At 38.0% G+C, this 26,952-nt stretch overlaps 1 protein-coding gene across 4 annotated transcripts in view; it reads left to right on the forward strand.

The window, feature by feature from the left end:
- Positions 1–171: 171 nt before the first annotated feature.
- Positions 172–26,952, forward strand: part of BMS1 (BMS1 ribosome biogenesis factor) — a 57,133-nt gene continuing 30,352 nt past the window's right edge. For 2 of the 4 annotated variants that reach the window (XM_077878454.1, XM_077878457.1), the window contains exons 1-13: positions 172–323; positions 1,863–2,077; positions 2,881–3,071; positions 5,040–5,119; positions 8,363–8,551; positions 9,187–9,329; positions 10,257–10,378; positions 10,686–10,879; positions 12,972–13,111; positions 14,443–15,209; positions 15,400–15,501; positions 16,222–16,379; positions 22,395–22,476. In XM_077878454.1, coding sequence (XP_077734580.1) covers positions 1,902–2,077; positions 2,881–3,071; positions 5,040–5,119; positions 8,363–8,551; positions 9,187–9,329; positions 10,257–10,378; positions 10,686–10,879; positions 12,972–13,111; positions 14,443–15,209; positions 15,400–15,501; positions 16,222–16,379; positions 22,395–22,476 — 2,344 coding nt within the window. In that variant the 5' untranslated portion in view covers positions 172–323; positions 1,863–1,901. Of the gene's footprint in view, positions 324–729; positions 982–1,862; positions 2,078–2,880; positions 3,072–5,039; positions 5,120–8,362; positions 8,552–9,186; positions 9,330–10,256; positions 10,379–10,685; positions 10,880–12,971; positions 13,112–14,442; positions 15,210–15,399; positions 15,502–16,221; positions 16,380–22,394; positions 22,477–26,952 lie in introns of those variants that run through there. The other 2 variants (XM_077878455.1, XM_077878456.1) reach the window with 2 other exon arrangements.

Raw genomic sequence — 26,952 nt, forward strand, 5'->3', positions numbered from 1 at the left:
CGCCGCCCGGAGCCCCGACCGAGTCTGCAGCGCCGCGGCGCCCTCGCCCGGCGGGGACTGGCGGGGACTGGCGGGGACTGGCGGGGACTGGCGGGGACTGGCGGGGCGGCCGGGGCGGCCGGGGCGGGGCTCGCGCCGTCGTCGCCTGCGCCCGTCCTCAGCCAATCCGAAGCCTTCCTTCCGGCCCTCCCGCGAGTCGTCCCTCCGTCGGCCTCTTTCTTCGGCCTCCTGGTTTCCTGCCGGCGAGTAGAGTCCGCGCGTAGGGTGCATTTCCGTTTCCGGCGCTGTCCATGCGGGCCTGAGGAGCAGCGGTTGTGAACTCGGTAACGGCCACGGGCTGGAGGAGGCGGGGGCGGGAGGGTCCCGGGGCCTGGGCCCCGAGAGTTTGCGAGTCGTGCGCGGCACGGTCTGCCGGGACGGTCTTTGCCCCCCGAAGCGCGTTCAGGCCCTGGGCAGCCTCACCTGGTACCTGCCGGAGACTTGCGCCGAGGTCGTTGGAGTAGCTCCGTGGATTCGTGCCTGGAGTCCGGACGGGGTCGGCAGGCGGCGGGGAGAGGAGCGGGATCGTCCGAGCAGGTGACTCAGAGCTGAGCCACCTGTGTTGATTCCAAGCTGTGTTTTTCCCGTCTCTCTCCTCGCCCCCCAAGAAAGGGAGAAAAGTGTCGGTACAAATTTGCGACTAAAATGTGGTGGAGAAGAAAAATAATGCCCCGAAACCACAAAGCTATTTAGTTTGAAAGTGTTCCTAGAAGTCGGCCCTCCTAACTCTCGGATAGTCTCTCTTGACACATGTGGACTTTGTGTCTGCGCTGGTGGGATGTCTCCGACGGATGCAAGCGCAGCCGCTCAAGGGCCCGCCCTTTACTGCACCCCCGGAGGTGCTAGTTTGCATCTCCTCGCTAGTCGGATCACAGTTGTCCTTTCCTCACACCACGCCTAGTACATCATAGGCAGACACAAATACTCCTTGAAATTAATTCGGTACCTTAAATGAAAGAAGCGACTTTTTTCTTAGTTTCTTTTCTCTTCTTTTCTTTCTTTTTTAATTGGCCAAGCGCTCAGATTGTATGCAGTCTAGTTTCCTAAGAAAAGTCACTAATCCAGTGGTTCTCAGTTTATGGGCCATGAATTTCTGGGACCCTCAGAAAAATGTTTGTAAGGGTTTCTGCACATCCATGTGGTCCCCAGGCAACACCCATAACCAACCGTATGTCACACAGCTAGATGTTAACTGATTTTTAAGATGTATATAAATGATTATTATAATTTAAAAGTTTTACAGAATGAACAGGTACTAAAAGCAACGCATGCCGTCACGTTGGAGGATTATTAAAATGCTTTAGTTTTTTGAACTTAAGTATCTTAAAGATAGTTTAAGTTTGGAAACCACTTCTTTAGTCCAGTTGAAATTTTGGGCTGAGCTGTCCAGCATGGAAACTCCTAGTCACATATGACTATTTAAATTTAGAATGGAGTTAAGATTAAGTACAATTTCAGTGTCAGTTTCTCAGTTTCACTGGGTACATTTTAAGTTCTCAGAAGCCACATGTGGTTAGTGGCCACTGTGTTGAAAAGTTTATGTAAAGAGTATTTCTATCATTGCAGAAATGGTGCTGATATAGACACTTAAAATGAATAAAAAGTAACTTAAGCAGAAGTAACTAACAAATCTGCTGTATAGCATAACAGAGAAATGAAACTGGGGATAGTATGAAACAGTTTCTATCCGTGTTGCAGGAATACATATCTCTTAATAGAGAAATAAGAAAAGTACTGTTTTTTCTTGGGTGTTTTCTAGATTGTAAAATGCTTCCCCCTCTCTCCCCACTTCACTCCCCTCTCCCCCACCCTTGCCTCATCAGTGTAGGTTAGAGTTACTTGTAAATTGGTAAAAAGTCACTATGGAGACTAAAGACCAGAAGAAACACAGAAAGAAACACAGTGGGCCCAAAGCTGAGAAGAAAAAGAAACGGCATCTGCAGGATCTCCAACTTGGAGATGAGGAAGATGCCCGGAAGAGAAACCCCAAAGCTTTTGCAGTCCAGTCTGCTGTGCGGATGGCTCGATCCTTTCACAGGTATGTTTATCAGGAGTCTAGTTGCTCCTCCATTTACTTTTTTTAAGCAGTAGGAGCCTGCCTAGATGATGTTTGGATTCATGAGTCTAACAGCTTTGAAGGACTTGAAGATGCATGCCATACTCCTTTTACTAAAATGTGAGCGGGGCACCTGGGTGGCTCAGTTTGTTAAGCGTTCAACTCTTGATCTCTGCTCAGGTCTTGATCTCAGGGCTGTGAGTTCAAGCCCCACATTGGGCCCCACACTGTGCGTGAGGTCTACTAGAGAGAGAGAGAGACAGAAAGAAAGAAAGATTGTAAACTTTAAACAGTTTCTATGGTAATAGGTGTGCTTGTGTTTTTTTCTGGATATGTTTTATATAATAATGTAATAAGTAGCTTTATTTAATAAGTTTTTGTTATATGTACTTTAAACATTATTGAATTAAACTCTAATAGCCAAATTTAATTCCAAAGATTCTGCTTTTATTCATTATGATACACTGCCTGCATGTTTATCTTTTCTTTTTTAAACTATTATAATAGTCAACTAATAGTTTAAACTAAACTAATAGTTTAGTTAACTATTATAATAGTTAATGAAGCAATCAGATTTAAGGTGTGTGGTTTTAAAATTCTCTGTACTGTTGAAGTAAATCTGTTATATGTTTACTGAAGGGGTTATTTGGATTAGGTCTAGAAGTTAACAAGTTAATTGTATCCATATTGTCTCTTCTGTGGTCTTTAAAGACCACTTTACTTACAAGGATGATGCCTTTTGTATTTTAAAAATTGATATACTTTTTCTTTCTTTTTACAAATAGGACTCAGGATTTGAAGACAAAAAAGCATCACATTCCAGTGGTTGATCGAACTCCATTAGAGCCCCCACCAATAGTGGTGGTGGTGATGGGACCTCCAAAAGTTGGAAAGAGCACTTTGATCCAGTGCCTCATTCGGAACTTCACCAGGCAGAAACTGACAGAGATCAGAGGCCCTGTAACAATCGTGTCAGGTAGGAGTCTACTACCTCAGGCTGATAGGGCATGTGTCGTCTGAGGGACAGGCATATCTTTGTCGAACATTTTCTTGACTGGTAAATATTGAAGTAATGTTCTCACTTTATTACCTTTCCTGTACTTGTACTAAGTAGGAAAGGATAGTTTAAGAAAAGGATAGATTCCAGATATAACAATGATGTAGATGTACACCTTATTTGGACTGCTATATGGATTTGCCAGGTGTGTTCCTCTGAAAGGTTTGGCAGGCCTGGGCAACCTGGGTTGGTCATAGTGATCACCTTTCTTTAACAGGTAGTGAGTATCTGCTGTGTGTCAGGCACACCTACTTGCCCTCATAAGGCCATATCGTTAGAGAAATGAGAGGGTTTTCCTCTTTTTCTGTGAGAATTTGCCTGTTCTGGGAGATGGTGACCTTTCTGTTTGAGGGAAGATGAAAAAAAAAAATCCCAAAATGGTAATGGAAGAATCTGAAATTTTTTTCCCTTTTTTTTTTTTTTTACGGTTTTATTAAGTAATTTCTCTACCCAATGTGGAGTTTGAACTCACAACCCCAAGATCAAGAGTCACATGCTCTACCGTCTGAGCCCTGGAATTTATTATAGCAATGCTATAGTTGGATTGAGGCTTTTCTTTTTCTTTCTTCTTCTTCTTCTTCTTTTTTTTTTTTTTTTTTTAAAGATTACTTATCTTAGAGAGAGAGCAGCATTCAAGAGCAAGTGGAGCAGGGGCAGAGGGAGAGAATCTTTCAAGCAGGTTACCTGCTGAGCACAGAGCCTGATGCAGGGCTCAATCCCAGGACTTCAAGATCATGACCTGAGCCAAAACCAAGAGCTGAACACTTAACCAACTGAGCTACCCAGGCACCCCAAAGCTTTTCTTGATCTTAAAGGCATTACTGTTATTTTTACTGACTTTTTAATTTTTTTTTTTTTTTAAGTGAACTCTATCCCAGTGTGGGGCTTGAACTCCTGACTTGGGGATCAAAGAATCACATGCTCCACTGACTGAGATAGGCAGGTGCCCCACTTTTATTTATTTAAAGTAACCTCTATTCCCAACGTGGGGCTTGAACTCACAACTCCATGATCAAGAGTCGTAGACTGATTACTTTTAAGGTAATTTTGGAATAACAATTGTTCCATAGAGATTTCTCTTACGTTAGGTTTGAGGATGTTTTTAGCTCTAGTAAGAACATGCAAAACTTTGATAAAGATAGAAGTGTTGGCCTGCTGAGCTTACCAGCAGGATCACAGTCACCACGGAGCTTGCTTGTCTGCCCATTCCAGTCAGAATTGTACCTGCTTGAGCACTTTATTCATGTGGATAGACTTTTGATACTATTTTAAAATTAGGGAACATAGCAAGAAAACCAAGATGGTATTTATCAGTTTGCTCCTATAAAAATGAACTCCTGGCATATTCCTGTAAGTGTATATTGTGTTTTACTGGATACAACTTAAAATGGTAATTAGAGTAAATGGATATATTTTTTCAAGGTTTTTATTTTTGTTTATTTATTTTTAAAAGATTTTATTTATTCATGAGAGAGACAGGGAGAGAGAGCCAAGACACAGACAGAGGGAGAAGCAGGCTCCATGCAGGGAGCCCAACGTGGGACTTGATCCCGGGTCTCCAGGATCAGGCCCTGGGCTGACGGCGGCGCTAAACCTCTGAGCCACCCGGGCTGCCCTATTTTTTCAAGATTTTTCAAAAGTCTTATTTCGGGGGGTCCTTGGGCGGCTCAGTCAGTTAAGCATCTGACTCTTGATTTAGGCTCAGGTCATGATCTCAGAGTTATGAGACTGGGCCCTGTTTGAGGTGACATTCAATGCAGTCTGCCTGAGATTCTATCTTTCCCTCTCCCTCCACTCTTCCCCTTGCTAGTGTGCGTGCTTTCTCTTTCAAATAAATAAATAAAATATTTAAAGAAAAAAACTAAAATCTTATCTCTTTACTTACAGGTAAAAAGCGCAGACTCACCATTATTGAATGTGGGTGTGACATTAACATGATGATTGATCTGGCTAAAGTGGCAGATTTGGTAAGTCAATGGGAGCAGTGTGAATTTCTAATGAGGATTTAGCAGTGTGGTAGATTATCCCATTTGAAGGAAAGAAAGACTTATGATTATTAAAGGGATGACGAATATAATCAGGGATACTATAGATGTGTTTGAATTGATAATGAGGTTGATGGTGATATTGATATAATAAAAATGGAATGTGCAAAATGGAATGTAGTCTCAACTCTGAAAGTAGAGAAAAATCCTTTAACAAACGTAGTTAATTAATACAGATAGACATGTACATAAAAACATATAATAGTAGGGCCATTTATTGGACCCTTACAAGGTACTGCGCTAACACCTTTCTTGAAATTTCGCTCATTAAATCCCCCAATATGCTTTGGAGGTAAGTAGGTATTATTATCTCCAGTTTACATAGGATGAAATTGAGGCCCTAGAAGTTAAGTAGTTTGTCTAAGGAAGGGAACTTTGCTCTTGGTGGTGCCAGAACCTCCAGTTCTTAATGATTGTGACAAAGTAAGTACATGAGTTGCCTTTGAGAAGTTGTCAGGGTTTATAATAGAAAATCTAGACAGCACATAGCATATGGAAATTGTGCAACTTTGATTGCATTGAATGGTAGTGTTCATTAATTACATTTTAAATTAGCAAAAATAAATCTAAGAAAAAAGCCATATTGATTCGGAAGAGTCGGGTAACAGAGGTGGTTTGTTTGTTTTTTGGTTCAACAATTTCTAAAAAACTGTTTGGTGACAAAGAGCTACAGATTTTGTCCTTTGGCCCAGGAAGTCTCCTAAGATACAAAATAAAAAGTAATTTAATGTAGATGTTATAGCTATGCCATTCTAATATCAGAAAACTCAATGACATTCAAATTTTGAACATATAATGCTACTATTAATAGAAATAAGTGTCAATTGTCAACATAAAATAGTATAAACTTATAAATCTTGTGTTTTTGAAATGATTAAAATAGTTTACAGAGTCCCTAATTTTAAAAGCATAGACATGTTAAGAAAGATGTCTTTCATATACATCTTTTTAAGACTTAAAAAGGAAACCGTGCATTTGGTAAAATATTCAAACTATATTACAGAGTACAGTGCTTTTTTTCTCTTCCCTACTCTGACCCCTAATCTCTTAGTTTCCCTCAAAGCAATATCCTAGATATGTATATGAATACACATTCAACCCTCATAAAGCACATACTGTTTATTATACATACTATTCTGTACTTTGCTTTTTTTCACTCAATGTCTTTTTTTTTTTTTTTTTTTTTTTTTAAGATTTTATTTATTTATTCATGAGACACACAGAGAGGCAGAGACACAGGCAGAGGGAGAAGCGGGCTCCATGCATGGAGCCTGATGTGGGACTTGATTCCCGGGTCTCCAGGATCACGCCCTGAGCCGAAGGCGGCGCTAAACCGCTGAGCCACCCAGGGATCCCCTGGCTTCAATTTTTAATCTGTCAAAAATGCTAGCAATACACATACTCTATTTTACTATTTTTCTAATGCCACCTCAGTTTCATCCAACATCTCCTTTGTACTCCCATTATTTGAAATGAAATACATAACAATACGAATTTTAAGTTAGAGGATAAGTCATGTTCCAAGGGCACAATAAAAATCATAACCATCAAACTGAGATTTTAATTGTGTACATACGTTGATTATGCATTTCTAACACTTTGTTTTTTCATTCTTACGCTACCTCGATTTTTACCAGGGCTGAAAACAGAAGGAGAAAAAAAAAAATATGTGAATTTTTCAAATTCAGAAGTTGAAAAGGGCTAGAAAGGGACTAAGGAACCGATGTGAAAATAGCCACAGGTGATTAATAACACATTTTTGAAAGGGACATGAAAAGTGGCGACAAAAGCTATTTTCATGGTAATCTCACATCCCACAAATACTGAAATGAAATCTGTCACGGATTGCGATCGTGGTTCAGGGGCGAGGAACATGTTCTTCTTTCTGATTCACAAAGATTTTCATCGAAAGGCAGAGGCCGTGGTGATGCAGCATAAGGCCGGGAAACCAGGGGGCAGCGGGAGGGAGAAAAGCCAGGTATCCCCATTGAAGATGCTCTGCTTCACTCATGAGGCTCGTCCAGTGGGGAGCGACTCGGAGACGGGATCCTAATGCCCGGAGAAGCGGACATCCTCCGGCCGGGCCGGGCGAGCCGACCCGCGCAGGCCGCGGACAGCCTGGCGGCCTCCCGTCCTTCTCCGCTCGCCGCGAGCTCCTCGGGCGCTCTCGCTCCGAGAGTCACTCAATGTCTTAAATGTATATAAGTAGTATAGTTCAACCTCATTCTTTCTTAAGTATTCTGTTGCATGTACCATTTATTTAACCTGTTTTATGTTGATTGCTCTGAGTTGTCATAAAGCCTCCTGAGTCATAGCAAAGGTGTGTACAGTACATGGATTTGTGTGTGTATGTATGTGCATAGAAGGAATAATATATAGGCTTCATTTGTCTTTAATTGACAAGGTTGTCATCTAAGGGCCTGTTGCCACCTGTACTGTTTCTATAACGAATTGCTTGCCCCTTGCCACTTTATGGTGTCAAATGGAGCAGGCTCCATGCAGCGAGCCTGATGTGGGACTCGATCCCGGAACTCCAGAATCACACCCTGGGCCGAAGGCAGGCACCAAGCCACTGAGCCATCCAGGGATCCCTGAAGTGGAAATTTATATTGTGGTGGATATTGTCTCATGCTTGCCTTTTAGAGAGAGTCAAAGGGTGGTATTTTCTCTTATCAAAATGATCCCTAATCATTTCATTTAGTCCGGAGTAGGAGTTGGGAAACTTTCTGTAAAGGGCCAGATGGTAAATATTTTAAGCTTTGGGGTCATGGTTTCTCTTGCAAATGCTTAACTTTGTAGTTATAGTGCAAACACAGTTGTAGACAATACATAAATAATATGGGCAGCCCCGGTGGCTCAGTGGTTTAGTGCTGCTGTTGGCCCGGGGTGTGATCCTGAGACCAGGATCGAGTCCCACGTCAGGCTCCCTGCATGGAGCCTGCTTCTTCCTCTGCCTGTGTCTCTACCTCTCTCTCTCTCTCTCTCTCTCTGTGTGTCTGTCATGAATAAATAAATAAAATCTTAAAAAAAAATAAATAATATGGCTGTGTTCCAGTGAAATTTTAGTTATAGAACAGGTTATGGGTCAGATTTGGCCCATAGTCCATAGTTTGCTTATGGTCTGTTTTGAGTAGCTTCCTTGAGTAATTCTGTTTTCTGTTTTAGGTTCTGATGCTTATAGATGCCAGCTTTGGGTTTGAAATGGAAACATTTGAGTTTCTAAATATCTGTCAAGTACATGGCTTTCCCAAAATTATGGGCATTCTCACTCACTTAGATTCCTTCAAGTATAATAAGCAACTGAAGAAGACAAAGAAGCGATTAAAACACAGGTTCTGGACAGAAGTCTACCCGGTAGGAAGAGAATTAATTTTTGAATACTAACACTATAATCTTTCAAAAAAAATAAGATAAGTAGGATAGATTTATAAACATTGCTTCAGGATTCACCTATGGTATATATCTGTTCATAGTCCCTGCAATATTTCCTCAAAATAGTCTGTATTTCAGAACTCTTGGCGTGTCTCATTTGTCTTTGTAGCTCCCTAGCACCAGGCAGTACCTGGCTCTAAGTGTTTTAGATTTGTGATTGTTTAATAGTTTATCCAAAGTTTCTCCTAGTTGCATGACTAGGAACGATAGTGCACACATAACTGTCACTCCACCCTCCCCTGCATGCTGCTGTGGCCCATTGGTCATAGAATTTTTTCTGTGCCCAGAAGCCTCACTGCTCTCTCTGTGTAATACTCCAGATAGATGCCATCACTTGACTGGAGACCAGTCCTGAAGCTAAGTGTTTTGGCAGTTCTGCCTTTCTTAAGTCCTAACAACATGAGTACTGAAAGAAGGCAGAGAAGTTTGGGAAGCATTAATAATAAGTGGCTTGCTAGAAGTCTGCCTTAGGATTGCTTCTTATTTAGAGATCTTTATTTGATGTAGTATGACAAGAATTTAATTGAAATTTAATTTTTTGTTTTCTTAATGTTTAGGGTGCCAAGCTGTTCTACCTTTCTGGAATGGTACATGGAGAATATCAAAACCAAGAAATTCACAATCTGGGCCGTTTTATTACAGTAATGAAATTTAGGCCTCTTACGTGGCAAACCTCTCATCCTTATATCCTAGCAGACAGGTAAAAAGTACATGTAAAGTTTTTCTTCCTGGCCCATGTATTTCAAAGCTGCAAAGGTTAGAAAAAGAACAATAAGAGAGCTTATTTTATACTTCTTTTTGAATACTGAGGGAGAAATGTAGTTGGAAATACCTCCTTTTTTGTATCATTACCTAAAGATGTACTGGCTTCAGGAGTAAAGTATGAAATGTTTAGAAATATGTGAGGTTTTTGAAGTATTTAAGGCTACATAATGTGGTCTTATCCTGCTTTTTCATCTTAATCTTCAGTGATCATGTCTATAGACCATGGTGCTCCAGTCACCCAGACATACCCTGGGCTTTCTTTCCTTTATATTTTTTTTCATACTGTTTTCTCAGCCTGTAATCCCTTTCTCTACTTGCCAGAATCCAAGGCACACCAAAAACCCAGATCAAAGCTTAATCCTCTCCCATAAAGTTTTTTTTTTTTTTTTTAAATTTTTATTTATTTATGATAGTCACACAGAGAGAGGGAGAGAGAGGCAGAGACACAGGCAGAGGGAGAAGCAGGCTCCATGCACTGGGAGCCCGACGTGGGATTCGATCCTGGGTCTCCAGGATCGTGCCCTGGGCCAAAGGCAGGCGCCAAACCGCTGCGCCACCCAGGGATCCCCCATAAAGGGTTTTTATGTTTTCATCTCTTCCTTAACCCCAGGTGCATGTTATTTTCCCTTTTTGGTGTCTTACAGCATGTATATTTTATAGAGCCTAAGAGCAGTGCAATCCTGTGTTTGCTTCTTTTCTTTTGGTAGATGGTGAACTGTGCTTCCTTCCTTCTGTATTTCCTAGAAGTTTCTGAACACTGTGTTTAGTGCACTAGTGAATTTGACCAGTCTTTGACACGTGAAGGGAGATGCAAAAATTTTGACATTTACTTCTGCCATATGATTGGGTTTTATTTTTCTAGGATGGAAGATTTGACAAACCCAGAAGATATTCGAACAAATATCAAATGTGACCGAAAGGTGTCTCTTTATGGTTATTTAAGAGGAGCACACTTGAAAAATAAAAGCCAAATTCACATGCCAGGTATCCTTTTGTTGTAAAATGTACCAAATTTGTAGAACTTGTGGGATGACTTGCTTCATTTCTCAGGAAAACTGAAAAATGGCCAAACAAGATAGAGCAACATTGCTAGAAGTTTTAAGACTCAGCTCTGACTCAGCTAGCAAAGTTGAGTTGACCAAATCTCCTCTGTTCTGATGATGTTGGTTAATTAGAGAGACACAGTGCCAGTAACCAACAATTCACTTGTGGTTGAAGTCTTCCAACTGGGGGCTACTTTTGTTGATAGTTGATAAACTTGTATCTGAAGCTATCTTCCTCTGTCTTCCAGGTGTAGGAGATTTTGCTGTGAGTGATGTCAGTTTCCTCCCGGACCCCTGTGCACTTCCTGAACAACAAAAGAAGCGCTGTTTAAATGAGAAGGAGAAGTTGGTTTATGCACCTCTGTCTGGAGTTGGTGGTGTGCTCTATGACAAAGATGCTGTCTATGTTGATCTTGGTGGCAGCCATGGCTTCCAGGAATTGGTGAGAGGAAAGCCATAGGAAGTAATGTACTGTAATGTACTTCAGCTTTTATATACTGAAACTTTTTATTTGTATTTGGTAAAAGCTACAATGTACATTGTAAATGTACAAAATACTTAACTGCACCAGGCAGAAAGTAAAAGTCATGTTCTCCATTCTGTTGCCAAGACACACAGGATCCTAGGTCTTTTAGTGGGAGCATTGCAGGCAGTTTGGTGCTTGTACTTTCCGTCTCTCTTTATACAAGAATACCTCATTTTATTGTGCTTCGCTTTATTGCATTTCGCCAATATTGCCTTTTTTACACATTGAAGGTTTGTGGCAGCCTTGTATCGAATAAGTCTGCTGGTGCCTTTTTTTCAAAGGCATTTGCTCACTTTGTGTTTCTCTGTCACATAATGTTAATTCTAACAATATTTCAAATGTTTTCATTATTATTATATTTGTTATAGTATCTGTCCTAAGTGATGAGCTCTCACTGCAACCTCAAATAATGATTGGCGTTTTTTAACAATAAAATATTTTTTAATTAAGGTATGTACATTTTTTTTATTTTTATTTTTTTATTGGAGTTCAATTTGCCAGCATATAGCATAACACCCAGTGCTCATCCCGCCAAGTGCCCCCCTCAATGCCCATCACCCAGTCACCCCAACACCCTGCCCACTCCCCTTCCACTACCCCTTGTTCATTTCCCAGAGTTAGGTGTCTCTCATGTTTTGTCACCCTCCCTGATATTTTCACTCATTTTCTCTGGTATGTACATTTTTAGACATAATGCTATTGTACACTTAATAGATTACAGTATAGTATAAACGTAATTTCTATATGTACTGGGAAACTAAAAAATTCATTTGACTTGTTTTATTGTGGTGGTTTAGAACCAAACTTACAATATCTCTAAGGTATGCCTAGATAATATCAATGTGTTTTCTAGCTTTCTTTGGTCTATTTCTTTTTTTTTTCTGTAAATATTTACATATTTATCTATTTATTACATATTTAGATTATTGAAATATTATATGTAAATATCATGTATTTGTATCCATATATATGGTCTTTGTGTGTCTGTGAGAGAGAGAGAGAAGTAATATTTCTTTATTTTATTTTTAAATTTTTTTAAGTAGGCTTCCTACCTGAGCCCAAAACAGAGCTTGAACTCACAACTCTGAGGTCAAGACCTGAGCTGAGATCAAGAGTTGGGTGCTTAACTGACTGAGCCACCCAAGTACACCATAGTATTTTTTATATGGGCTCCAACTTTAAATGCTCTTGCAACTTTTGAGGGGCACCTAAGAATATGTGATCCCATTGCTCCCTATTAGTATTGATAGAGCTGCTTTGGTCTTTGTTATAGCTGTGTGGTATTTCATTGTCTGGATAAACCTTATTTATTGAACCAACCCAACCCTTGGAAATCTGGACGGGGGGAGTTTACTCCTACTTCCCCTTGTTTTTAACATTGCTGCAGTTGGCACCCTCAAACATGAGGTTTTTGGTCATTGGGAGGGATTTTCTTTTTTTCTTTTTTTTTTTTTTTAATTTTTATTTATTTATGATAGTCACAAAGAGAGAGAGAGAGAGAGAGAGAGAGAGGCAGAGACATAGGCAGAGGGAGAAGCAGGCTCCATGCACTGGGAGCCCAACGTGGGATTCGATCCCAGGTCTCCAGGATCGCGCCCTGGGCCAAAGGCAGGCGCCAAACCGCTGCGCCACCCAGGGATCCCTGGGAGGGATTTTCTATGCAGTAAATTCCTTGAAGTGAAAATTTTGGATTTTTAAAAAAATGAATTTTCATTTCTTTATTTGGCAGTGGAATATTGGACAAACTAAATGTTTATTAGCATTGGCGCTTAAAGTTTTTCTAGCTAAGTGTATAGGTTACCAGGTTGTATACTCCATGAACTTTGGAAAAGTTTAATGAAGACAGAGGTCAAATTTAGACTTTAAGATTTTTTTTTTTTTTGAGACAATAGAAAATGTTTTCAGGAACCATGTTTAGGATAATTTTGAGAAACTGATTGAAACCAGTATGTCCCTCTTCAGAATTCTTGTATGTTCCTCACTTTCCCTTTCTTGGTGGCCTTGACAGGACGAGGTGAGGCCCACCCATGAACTGGTACAGAGTCTCATTTCCACCCATTCCACTATTGATGCCAAGATGGCTTCAAGTAGAGTGACACTTTTTTCTGATTCCAAACCACTGGGCTCAGAAGATATAGATAATCAAGGGTAAGTTTGCCATTTTTTTGGTTTTTCATAAAAAAAATATTATAGAAGTTATATCACCTATCATTCTGCCATAAATAACATTTTAGTGGGATTCATTCCAGGTTTTTTTGTTCGTTGTTTTTGCTTTGTTTTATACATACACATGTTTCTGAGAGCTTTTCAGTTATGTGACCTTACATGGAAATATTCTTGAAATATTATATAGGATTCAGTTTTTGGCAGACCAGAATATTCCTCACATATCACAAAATATTTTCTATAAGTTGCTTTTGGTTTCTTACTTGGCTTTCTTTTAGTGGCCAAATACTAGTCCCAGCAGAGTAAGGAAGCTTATTCAGGTGGTGTTTTGGTTTTATTTAGTGGTTTATGTGTGACTCCTAATAAAAATCAGCCTGAAAATGATTGAACTTACTATTTTCAGTTTCTAGTTTATAATTTATCATAAATGTATACAAACAAAGGAACAGTTTTGGAAAAATTTATCTGCTGCCCTGTAGCAAATGATATAGATGATAAATACAGTATTCTTAACGTGTTATTCTTTCTACGTTTGTTAATTGACATTCTTTAACAAGAAGTTCTCACTTCTACCCCTTTATTTTAAGATCACTGTTGGCTAATTGACTTTTTAAAAAATTCCATTTGTTACCCCATTATTATTCTTTCTGATGCCTAGATTGTTCCTTCAGTCTGTCTTGTGTGTCATTTTGGCACTTCCTTGTTAGCCTTTGAGCATTTCCTAGCTTTCTGAAACAATAGGGTATTCCAGGCTTAACTTTGTACCTTCCTTGCCTTAGATCTGGAGTCAGTCATTCAAGGATCATCTGTTTCAATTTGGAAATGATCAGTTTTCTAAAAAGATTGATCAAACATTCACTGTCCTTTAGAGCAGTTTTTCCCTAATGTTAGACATACATTTATTTATTTATTTAAAAGATTTTGTTCATTTATTCATGAGAGAGACAGAGAGAGAGGGAGAAGCAGGCTCCCTGTGGGGAGCCTGATGTGGGACTTGATCCTGGATCCTGAGATCACACCCTGAGCTGAAGGCCGATGCTCCACCACTGAGCCACCCAGGTGTCCCAGACTTTTGTTATTTAAAGGTTACCTCTTTATTCTCTATAAGTTCTTTTGAAGATGAGGGAACTGTTTCATGAGTTTGCTTATTATCTATTCCAGTGTTTATCAAATCATTCTTTTCTGTGCTATGTTATTTAAAACCTTAGCATTCCTTGATATTATCTTCTATTTGCATAATTATTGACTTGCCATGTCTAGCGTAGCCAGTTACTGTACAAATTGAATTATTTTGTACTTACATGGTAATATAGGCAGTGGATGCCAAAAGAGGAAAAGCAGGTGGATCTGAAAACTGGTCGCGTGCGTCGGAAAGCCATTTTTGGAGATGAAGAAGATGAGTCTGGAGATAGTAATGATGAAGATGATGAAGAAATGTCTGAAGGGGACAAGTTGGATGATAGCTGTAGTGATGATGAAACAGAAGATGAAGCAGATACCGAAATGATGGATATGATGTACGCAAGGGAAAAAGGTGTCAAACGCCAGAGACTCCAGGAGATGGAAGAAGACCTCGAGGCGGATTTGCCAGCATTTGCTGACAGTGATGATGACCTTGAGAGGAGCTCAGAGGATGAAGGAGAAGCAGAGGAAGCTGATGAAAGCAGTGAAGAAGAGGATTCCCCTGCAGAAGAGAGGGACATTTCAGAATCTAAAGTTGTTGGAGACTATAGTAAAGCAGGACTTTTACAAACTAATGGCTTGAGTAAGAGTTTGAATCTAGAGAGTTCTTTGACAGTCAACAAAGCAACCCTCACCATTTCAGATTCAGGCCATTGCACAGCTGAAGAGGCATTTGCATCTGAAGATGAAACTGAGGAAAGCTCCTCTCTCAATACAGAGGAAGAGGATTCAGAAAATGAAGAGGTTATTAGGAAAAAGTTCCCAAAGTCTTCTCAAGTGGCTGATGATCAGAGACTGGGGTCAGAGAACTTAATTGGTGAGACCAGTGATGTCGAAGACTTACTCAAAGAGGAAGAAGATTACAAGGAAGAAAACGACTATTCCACAGAAACTTCAGGTATGCTTAAATTTAATGTAACTTGTGAACTTGGCACTGAAAATGTTCTATTTGGAAGTCTGCTGTTTTGGAGATTTTGTTAACTTTTCAAATATTGCACTCAGAAGGATTTGAGGATGAATGAGTAGTCAGCTTGAAGCAGAAAGGACAGATAAACACACTTAACCGATGTTGGCATTGGTCCTTTCAGGTGCCCTCAAGTGGAAGGAAGACCTTTCCAGGAAGGCAGCTGAGGCCTTTCTGAGGCAGCAACAAGCAACTCCAAACCTTCGAAAACTTATTTATGGCACAGGTGAGGGAGCTCTGGTTCAGATCTAGAAACGTTTTTGTTTCTTAGACCGTTTTCTGGAAAGGAGATGAGGAAATGGTTGGAGGATTTCAGTGGTACTTTTGAAATCCATATGATATCCTTGGTTGTCATAGTTCCATATGTGGCAGATATTTTTAGTCATCAGCTCATGGGCTTGCTATAAAACTTTTGATGAGAATACTCTCCATTATGTCATTTTATATCTGCCATACAAAATCCTTCATGAGATTTTTTGGGGGGGGTAGAATTTAGTGCCAGAAAAGAACAAAGTGGTGCATTTTATGCTGTGGTTCCCAATTACTGTTTGATTAGAACAAGGCCAAAAGAGTATATGGGAGCTAGGAGCATTGAATTGACTGATTGTTGTGTACTGATTTCCATTCTATTCAGGTTTTGCCTAAGTACTCTTAGTGATTAGAGACTTTGCCATCTTCAGAAGAAACTATGCTAATTAAAAGCTCTGCCTTTAAATGCCCCTTCCTTTTCCCAGCCCCCAACATTCTGTTTCCTTACTGGACTCTGTTGCTTTCTTGTAGGAGGGCCTAAGTCCTACAGACACATTAAGCAGTAGTTCCTTGGCCTTTTCTTTGTAGCTGATGCACTCAGGGGCGTCACATTACTTACTACAAACAGGGACCCTTAGTCCCAGGTCCTTTAGGGTGAATATTTGTTCTCATGTTTTCATCATGGTGGTCTCTTTAGTGACAGAGGATAATGAAGAAGCAGATGGTGATACCAGGGAAGAACTTGGAGGGTTGTTTCGTGTCAGTCAGCCTTCAAGAGAATGTAAGCACAAACTTGACTCTTTGGACTGCTCCAGATTTCATGTGGAGGCGCCCCATGATTGGGATTTAGAGGAGGTAAGGTTGAATGTGAATCATATGTTTGACTTATGAGACTATCAGAGAATTGCTCTAAAAGAAGATGATGTGATTTCAGTAATGCCTACCTATTATTAGCTTTTCATTTTTATAAGATAATAGGACATTCCCCCAGATATTGGACTGGATATTTCATGCATCCCAAACAATAACGTGTTTTGAGTTTAGGCAGACTGTATGCATATGTTTTGGAGAAAGGAAATGTGGATAGTAGTGTTAATCTTTATTTTGAAGCATTGCACATAAATTTTCATTTATTTGAAATATTTTGTTTTATAACTAGGATATACCTCATGTCCCTGAGTTAACATTTATAATTTCTACTATTTGTAAACAAAAAAATCATGACACTGGTAAATTTTCTTCCCCTGCTCAAAATTCTTTAGTCACACTGAAATTTATTGAGTTCTCAAACTTGTAAGGCTTAATCCCTTCTTAGACCTCGTGCCCCTCTGTTTTCTCTTCTAGAATGTTCTTTTTTTTCTCTCTCTCTCTCTCTTCTAGAATGTTCTGACGTTCTTAAGGCTGGCTTCTTTTGAGCATTTGGTTTTGCTTAAATTTCACTCCTCAAGAGAGTCCTGATTACTATCATATTACTTGGTTTATTTATTTATTTGTTTGTTTGTTTATTTATTTATTTATTTATTAATATTTTATTTATTTATTCATGAAAGACACAGAGAGAGAGGCAGAGACACAGGCAGAGGGAGAAGCAGGCTCTATGCAGGGAGCCCAACGTGGAACTCGATCCTGGGTCTCCAGGATCACGCCCTGGGCTGAAGGTGGTGCTAAACCGCTGAGCCACCCGGGCTGTCCATTTTACTTGGTTTAATTCATGAGTAGCACTTAAGCACTTTATGAGATTTCATGTAACTTTTTTTGCAGTATAGCTTCATACAAATTATAGAAAACTACATAAAAATAGCTGTTTAAGTTAATGGATTTATAGGTGAGGACCCCTGTAACCACCGTGTGTCTGTCCCAGTGATAATCCTATCCTCCCTGCAGAAGGAACCATGATTCTTATGGTAATCATTTCTTACTTTTCTTCATAATTTCATCCTCCAAGTTTGTGCCATTGTCCGTTTTATCATATTTTGGGGGGTTTATTTTTCACTATGCCTTTCCTTTTTCTTAATTTACAGTCCCCTCCATCCATCTTTTTTTTTCCCTTATATTTTATTTGTTTAAGAAACTAAGTGTTTGATGTGTAGAGTTTCTTATATTCTGGTTTTTGTGGATTGCATTACATCCTTATTTGCAGTTTATCAGGCTCTTCTCTTCTGTATTTCCTGTAAAATGATGCAAAGCAATACTAATAGAACTGTCTGTGATGATGGAAATGGAAATGATCTATAGATCATTGAGTATCCATTGTGGCTACTTGTGTCTGTTGAATACTTTAAGTATAGCTAGTAAGACAGAAGAACTAAATTTTAATTTTATTTTAATTTTATTTAATCTTAATTCATTAGAATTTAAATAACCATGTGGTTGTAGCTACCCAATGGACATCTAGAGATTTGATTAGATTTAGGTTTGGTTTTTATTTAGGGGAAGATTGCTTCCTAGATGATGGTGTTTGTGCATTAGGAGGCACATAAAATCATCTTATGATGTTAAAATCTGTTGATCTTCAATGCCTGGATCCATTAATTTATTAAGGATGTAAAATGGTGATATTCTGTTCAAATTACTGTTTATTGTCTGGAATATTTCTATAAAGAGAAACTTCCCCTCATCTACTATTTGGTTACTTAGTTCCGTAAGAGCGGGATAAATACTTGATTCTTTTTATCAGTTTGCAGAATGGTTCTCCAAAGGTGACTCTTTTTTCTTTCTTTTTAAGTATCATTTTGAACTCATAGAATTTAATATAATTATTTCCTTCCACTGAACTTGTTATCCTTATGGATACTCATATTTATCCCATTTCTGGCCAGTGGGAGTCTCTTTAAGTTGGTTTCTGAATTCTTTGACACATTCTCCTAGTAGTGTTTGATTGCTTCTTTGCCATCTGATATGATGAGGTGTTCCAGGATCATCATCTACATTTCTGATGCCCGACTTGGAAGCAGCCATAAGAAGTCCTGATTTCTTTTAGTGCAGAGTGATATTCTGGTGTCATAATCTAGACATAGGAATACACACTGCTATGAATTGGTCATTGTTTCTAGGCCTTTCAGTGACCAGAGCTAGGAGAATTCATATAGTTATTTCCAATTCAGATTCAGAATTGTAAGGTTCTTATTTAAACTCTTTTAGCTTACATTTGTCTGTTTTTCCACTGGGGAATTAATTCCATTTGACTCTGAAGATGATGAAATTAGAAAAGTGTGTAATTTGCTTTATCCCACTTATGCACAAAATAGTGTCAGAATAACATTACACATGTTACTGTTTCTTTTTTACACATTACTGTTAATATGATTACTGAAAACAAATTTTTCCTTCTTATTTTCCCCCATTTTTCTTTTCAGAAGTAGCTACATTTCCACCAGCAGTGTATGTGGCTTCTGATTTCTCTACATCCTCACCAACACTTGTTATTACCTGTTCTTTTAATTATTATTATTATGGCCATTCTGTTGGTATGAAGTAGTACCTCACTACAGTTTTGATTTGCCTTTTTCTGATAGCTAATGATATTAGGCATCTTTTCATGTGCTTACTGGCCACTTGAAGAAATGTCTGTTCAATTGGTTTGCTCATTTTAAAAATTGTGTTTTTTGTCATTGAGTTGTAAGAGTTTTTATATATTCAATTTGTCAGATATATGATTTACAAATTCTGTAGGTTGTCTTTTCTGTGCCCTTTGAAGTGCAAAATTTAAAAGTTTTTTTAAAGTGCTCGCTTCGGCAGCACATAAAATTTTTTAAAAAGATTTTATTATTAATTAGAGTGAGTGCGTGAAAGAGAGCATGAGTTTGTGCGGGGTGGGAGGGAAAGTGCAGAGGGGGATGGAGGAGTAGGCTGCCTGCTGAGCAGGGAGCCCCATGCGAGGCTGGATCCCAGAACCCTGAGATCATGACCTGGGCCAAAGGCAGACACTTAAATGACTGAGCCACCCAGGTTCCCCAACAAAGTTTTACATTTTGATGAGGTTTAACTTATATTTCTGCTGTTTATGTTTGGTATCAAATCTTTTTTTTTTTTTTTTTTTTTAATTTATTTATGATAGTCACACAGAGAGAGAGAGAGAGAGGCAGAGACATAGGCAGGGGGAGAAGCAGGCTCCATGCACCGGGAGCCCGACGTGGGATTTGATCCCAGGTCTCCAGGATCATGCCCCGGGCCAAAGGCAAGCGCTAAACCGCTGCGCCACCCAGGGATCCCCGTTTGGTATCAAATCTAAGAAACCATTGCTGAATCCGAGATCCTGAAGCTTCACTCCTATGTTTTCATTTAGTTTAGTTCTTACATTTAGGTCATTGATCCATTTCAAGTTGATTTTAGTATTTGGTGTGAAGTAAGGTCAACTTCATTCTTATATCCAATGTCCTAACACCATTTGTTGAAGAGTCTATTCTCCCCATTCCCTTGTCTTGACGCTCTGAATGAAAATCACTTGACCATAGGTACGAGGATTTATTTATGGACTCCTAATTATATTTCACTGACTTATATCTTTCTTTATGCTTGTACCTGACTGATTACTACTGCTTTGTAGTATGTTTTGAAATTGGAAAATGCGAGTCCTCCAGCTTTGTTCTTTTTTAAGATTGTCTTGCCTATTCTAGATCCCTTGGGTTTTCTATATTGTAGGATCAGCTTTCCTATTTCTCCAAAGAAACAAGTTGGGATTTTAATAGGGATTGTGTTGAATCTTTAGATCACTTTGGATAGTATTGATATCTTAACAATATTAAGTCTTCTGTTCCATTAGTGTGGGATGCCTTTCCATTTATTTAGATCTTTGATTTCTTTCAAGAAGATTTTGTAGTTATCAGAGTATATGCTTTGCATTTCTTTTATTGAATTTATTCCTAGTATTTTATTGTTTTTAGTGCCATTGTAACTGTTTTCTCAATTTCGTGTTTGGATTGTTCATTGTTAGTGTATAGAAATAAAATTTGTTGTTATATATTAATCTAGTATTTTGCAACCCCACTAAACTCATTTTTTCCGAAAGTTTTTCAGAGGATTCCTAGGATTTTTTATATATAAGATCGTATCATTTATGAATAGAAGTAGTTTAACTTTCTAAAGTAGATGCCTTGGGCACCTGGGTGGTTCAGTGGTTGGGCGTCTGCCTTTGGCTTAGGTTGGGATCCTGGGATCAAGTCCCACATCAGGTTCCCTGTGGGAAGCATGCTTCTTGCCTTTGTCTCTGCCTTTCCCTCTGTCTCTCATGAATGAATGAATAAAAACTTAAAAAAAATAGATACCTTTATTTCTATTTCTTGCCTAACTGTCTTAGCTAGAATGTCTAATATGGTGTTGAATAGAAGTAGTGAGAAGAGACAGCCTTGTCTTACTCCTGATCTTAGGGGGAAAGTTCTCAGTTTTAACCACTTAGTATAATGCTAGCTGTGGGTTTTTTATGGGTGCTCTTTACCAGATAGAGGAAGTTCCCTTCTATTCTTGGTTTGTTTATTGTTTTTATTACAGAGGGTCTATTTTTTAGTTTTTTTGGTCTTTGGTTTCCTGAAATCAATTGTGAATCTTCATGAAAGTAAGGATTTCTTTTTTTTTTTTTTTTTTAACAGTTTGCCATCCTTCAGTGCCTACAAACCTTCTTGGTATAGAGCAGATGTTCGGTAAATATTTAGTGAGTGATGATGATAGGAATGAGTAAATGAACAGATTTGCTTTTGCATCCATGGTAATGCTAGTCTCAAAGCTTTTCTTTGAGAGTGAGAAAAATATGATTCATGACCAAAATGTGATTGAGATGACCTATCTGAAGATTTCTATAAGTGTACTTTTGAAGTCTTGGCATTGAATGACATGTGCTGTCTTAGGTCAGTTTCCCCAAGGAAAGAGATTCTGAAACAGAGTTGTATATAAAGTTTTACTTTATATTTAAGCAGGGCACCCAACATCCACTACATGTATATACTAGATGATCTAGCAGGTCTGAGACTGGGAACCTCATCAGTACTTTCTGCCCTGTTATTATCCAGGACATTTAGTCTTTGTCAGAATATTATCATTGGTCAAATAATTAAATTTTCAAATAGCCACAATAAGTCTGGATTAACAAATGGTAAGACCAACTTTCTAAATACTGTCTGCATTGCCTCAGGAACACTAATAAACTTTGAAAATCAGTTGTATTAGTGAGTATCTGTTTGTTTACTTATGAGAGGTCAATGAGCTAATAGTACCTCTTCATCCACTGCTTAATGTTAGGACATTTAAGTCTTTACCTTTATGGTTATACCATCTATATCAAAGATAAAGTTATTTCACTTGTCTACTTGGAATGAGAATTTCCAAAAAAATGTGTCTTAAAAAGTCTTTTTTTTTAAAGATTGATTTATCTATCTTATTTATTTATTTATTTATTTATTTATTTATTTATTTATTTATTCATTCATTCATTCATGAGAGACAGAAAGAGAGAGAAGTGGGCAGAGACACAGGCAGAGGGAGAAGCAGGCTCCATACAGGGAGCCTGACGTAGGATTTGATCCAGGGTCTTCAGGATCACGCCCTGGGCCGAAGGAGGTGCTAAACCTCTGAGCCACCCAGGCTGCCCTCTTGAAAAGTATTTAAAGGCAAGTTGTCACCGACTATTTTTTTTTTTTTAAGATTTTATTTATTTATTCATGAGACAGAGAGACAGAGACATGGACAGAGGGAGAAGCAGGCTCCCTCTGGGGAGCCTGATGCAGGGCTCCATCCCAGGACCCTGGGATCACAACCTGAGCTGAAGACAGATGCTCAACCACTGAGCCACCCAGGCACCCCACCTACTACGGTTTTAATGGCAATTGTTTTATTGAGTGATTGGAGTATATCAACTAAGTGCTGACTTTTCTGTGTAAGGTTATGAACAGTATCAGAGATTGCTTCGTGACTGGGAAGTGGGAAGAAGATAAAGATGCAGCCAAGATTTTAGCAGAAGATGGTAAGTAAAGGGCCATGTTCTTCAGAAAAGACTGTCTTCTCTACATTTTATTCCGTATCTTTAAAAGTTAGAAATAATACACAAATGTGAAGTGCTTTGGGGAATGCTGATGGAAGATTTTTTGGGTAATATTCTGGTTCTTCTTTTTATGATGATCTTATTTTCTTCCCTTAGTTAACTGACTTATTAGATAGAGACATTAAAGAAAAATGGGAGGCTTTCCATAAACTTTATCATGTGTTAAAAGTGAATTTTTGTGTGCATGAAAAATATACTCAAATAACATTTTTCTTTTAATAATGAAGGTGTCACACATTGTAGAACATCTAGAATAAAAAGTTCATGTCATACCATAACCTTCACCATCTGTTAAAAAAACCTTTGTTAATTTTTTGAGGTTATTTCCTTTCAGTCATTTACAAATTTTTAAAATTTCTAGTTATAATCCTGCCTTATATAAATTGCATCATTAAATTTTTTTCAGAGGTTTAATGTTTATGATTTAACTCTATCATATCCTAAGTTAATTCAGTTTCTCATTTAAACAATGTCCATGTTATAAATAACTTTGTCCATATTATAAATAACTGCATTGGACCACCTTTAAAAAACTCTTAGATCACATTTTTTTATTTTCTAAGTTAGATTCATAAAAGTTAGAATTGTTGAGTCATTTTTATGGACAACAACTGCCAAAAGGTTTTTCAGAAAATTGTGCTTATTTATGTGCCCATAAGCATTGTACTCACATTTTACCGCTTTCATTCAATATTGAATACTACCCATAAAAATATTTTTGGCAATTTGATAAGTGAAAATTGTTTCTTCTTGTATTTATGACTGACATTCTTTTGATTACTAGTAAGAGAATACTTATGATATATTGGCTCTGGCATTTCTTTGCTGAATTCTTTGTGTTCTTTGCTCATTTTTCTAATGGGATATTCTTTAACTTCTATCAGCATAATTATTTTGAAATACTCCATCTTGTTGCATTTTCGTTCCTTTTTATTGCTGAATAGTTGATTTCTTTTATTAGTAGTATTCCATTGTATGTTGCACTGCAGTTTATCTCTTCACCTGTTGGTGACATTTAGGTTATTTCTGGAATTTGGCTATTGCAAATAAGTCTCCTGTGTACATTCTTGTATGAGTTTTTGTGTGATAACTGCCTCCATTTCTCTTGAGTCCATACCTCAGAGTGGGCTAAATGGATCATATGGTAGATGTATAATTTTTAAAGAAATAGCCAAAATGTTTTCCTTTTTATTTTTTATTTTTTTAAGATATTTATTTATTTACTTGAGAGAGAGAGCATAGAGGGAGAGGGAGAAGTAGACCCCTGCTGAGCAGGGAGCCTGATGTGGGGCTCCATCCAAGGACCCTGGGATCATGACCTGAGCTGAAAGCAGATGCTTAACTGACTGAGCCACCTAGGTGCCCCCCAAATTGTTTTCCTAAGTGGTTGTACCATTTTGTATTGCCATTAGCACTTTTTGAGATTTCCAGTTATTCCACATCCTTGCCAATACTCAATATGGTCAGTCATTCTTTTCAGTTTTGGTCTTTGGGTGTTAAATAATATCTCATGGTTTTAATGTGTATTTTCCTAATGATTAATGATGCTGAGCATTTTTGTGTGCTTATTTTCCATCTCTTTGGTGAAGTGTTCAAATCTCTTGTCCAATATTTTAATCTATTTAATTTATTTAAGTCCTTTATCACTTGTACTTTTAATTATTTTTGCCCAGTATGTGGTTTGTCTTTTCATATTTTTAGCAGTGTCTTTTGCAGAGCACAGGTTTTTAATTTTGATGAAGGCCAACTTTTTTTTTTAATGGATTGTGCTTTTGATAATGTATCTGAAAAATCTTTGCCCCACTTAAGGTCATGAAGATTTTCTCAGATATTTTCTTCTGTGACTCTTAGGTTTTAGGTCTATGTTTAAGTATGTGATCCATTTTGAGTTAATTTTTTATGTGGTATTAGATATGGATCAAGGTTTCTTTTCCTTTTTCTTGCTTCTGGATATCCACTTTTTCCAGTATTATTTGTTAAAAGACTATTCTTTACCCACACTAAATTGCCTTTCATTTGTTAACTATATATGGGCGAGTATTTCTGGACTCCATTCTGTTTCATTCATATATTTATTTATTTTAAAGATTTCATTTATTTTAGAGAGAGAGAGAGTGCACGTGCAAGTGGGCAGAGGGTTGGGGGGGGGGTGGAGAATCCCAAGCAGACTCCACACTGAGCATGGAGTCTGACACAGGGCTAGATGCCAGGATCATGAGTGGAAGATCATGACCTGAGCAGAAATCAAGAGGTTGGATGCTTAACCAACTGAGCCACCTAGGCGCCCCTGTGTTTGTTTATTTTTATATCAATATTTGACTGTCTTGATTAATTATCGCTTTATAATTAATCTTAAAATAGGGTAGTTTATGTCTTCAAACTTTATTCTTTTTCCAAAATTGTTTTGACTGTTTTGGGTCCCTTGCACTTTCAGATACATTTTAAAATCAGCTTGCCAATTGCTACCAACAAAAGCTCCCTGCAGTTTTGATTAGGATTTCATGGAATTTGTAAAAAAAATTTTGGGGAAATTGACATTTTAGCAATATTGAATTTTCTGACTTGTGAACATAGTAAGTCTCTCCATTTATCTTGGTTTTTAATTTATCTCAGCAATGTTTTCAGGATAGAGTTCTTATCTCTTGACAAATGTATCCCTAAGTATGCAATATTATTATAATTAATATTTAAATGATATTTTAATTTCAGTTGGCATTTGTTATAAATACATAGAAGCATGATTTTTGGATATTGATCTTCTATCCTGCAGCCTTGCCAAATCACTCATTAGTTCTATATAGCTTCTTTTTTTGTATATTTCACAAAATTTTTCTACAAAGACATATAATCTGTGATTAAAGACCATTTTACAAAAAAAATAAAATAAAAAATAAAGACCGTTTTACTAAAAAATAAATAAATAAAGACAGTTTCACTTTTTTCTTTCCTATCTGGATGACTTATTATTTTTCTTGTCTTGACACAGGCTTAAACTTCCAGTGCAACATTGATTAGAAGTCCAAATAGACATCCTTGCTTTGTCCTGATTTTGCTTATTTTTCCCTCTGAACTTCAGAATCTTTTCTATTTCTAGAAGAAAAATTGGTGGTTTTTTTTTTTATCTAATAAACTTCTTGTTTTGAGATAATTGTAGACTGAATTAAATTGACATGCATGTCTAAGAACTAACATGGAGAGATCTCTTATATCTTGTACTATGTCATATATAGTACAAGACCACAACCTAAATGTTAATGTTGATACCATCCACTACTCTATAATTTTCCCAGTTTTACTTGTGCTCATGTGTTTTGTCTATATGTGTTTAGTTCTATGCTATTTTATCACACGTATAGGTTTATGTGTCTATAAACAATTATGATAAAAGAACATTTTCATCACCATAGTAGGATACCTTGTATTGCTCTTTTATAAACACATTTATTAGCTCCTTGCTATCACCCATCTCCAGGTTCCCACCTGTCAACCACTTGCCTGTTTTTCATTTCTCTAATTTTATAATTTTTAAGAGTGTTAAATAAACATCATATTGTATGTAACTTTTTATGATTGATTTTTTTTTCTATTCATCTTAATTCCCTAGAGAGGTTCATCCAAGTTGTTGCATACGACTGTAGTTGATTCCTTTTTATTGCAGAGTAGCATTCCCTGGTATGGATATAGCAGTTTAACCATTCACCCACTAAAGTATATCTGGGTTGTTTCCAGTTCTTAGCTGTTGAGAATTGAACTACTATGAACATTTATGTACAGGTTTTTTTTTTTTTTTTAAGATTTTATTTATTTATTCATGAGAAACACAGACAGACAGACAGACAGGCAGAAACACAGGCAGAGGGAGAAGCAAGCTCTATGCAGGGAGCCCGATGTGGGACTCAATCCTGGGACTCCAGGATCATGCCCTGGGCCGAAGGCAGGCACCCAACTGCTGAGCCACCCAGGGATCCCCTATGTACAGGTTTTTTTTTCTTTTTTTAATTTATTTTTTATTGGTGTTCAATTTACCAACATACAGAATAACACCCAGTGCTCATTCCGTCAAGTGCCCCCTTCAGTGCCCGTCACCCATTCACCCCCACCCCCCGCCCTCCTCCCCTTCCATCATCCCTAGTTCGTTTCCCAAGAGTTAGGAGTCTTTATGGTCTGTCACCCTTTCTGATATTTCCCACACATTTCTTCTCCCTTCCCTTATATTCCCTTTCACTATTATTTATATTCCCCAAATGAATGAGAACATATAATGTTTGTCCTTCTCCGATTGACTTCACTCAGCATAATACCCTCCAGTTCCATCTACGTTGAAGCAAATGGTGGGTATTTGTCGTTTCTAATGGCTGAGTAATATTCCATTGTATACATAAACCACATCTTCCTTAT

The sequence above is a fragment of the Canis aureus genome, chromosome 29 (genome assembly GCF_053574225.1).
Source record: "Canis aureus isolate CA01 chromosome 29, VMU_Caureus_v.1.0, whole genome shotgun sequence".
In the NCBI taxonomy this organism is placed as follows: Eukaryota; Metazoa; Chordata; class Mammalia; order Carnivora; family Canidae; genus Canis; species Canis aureus.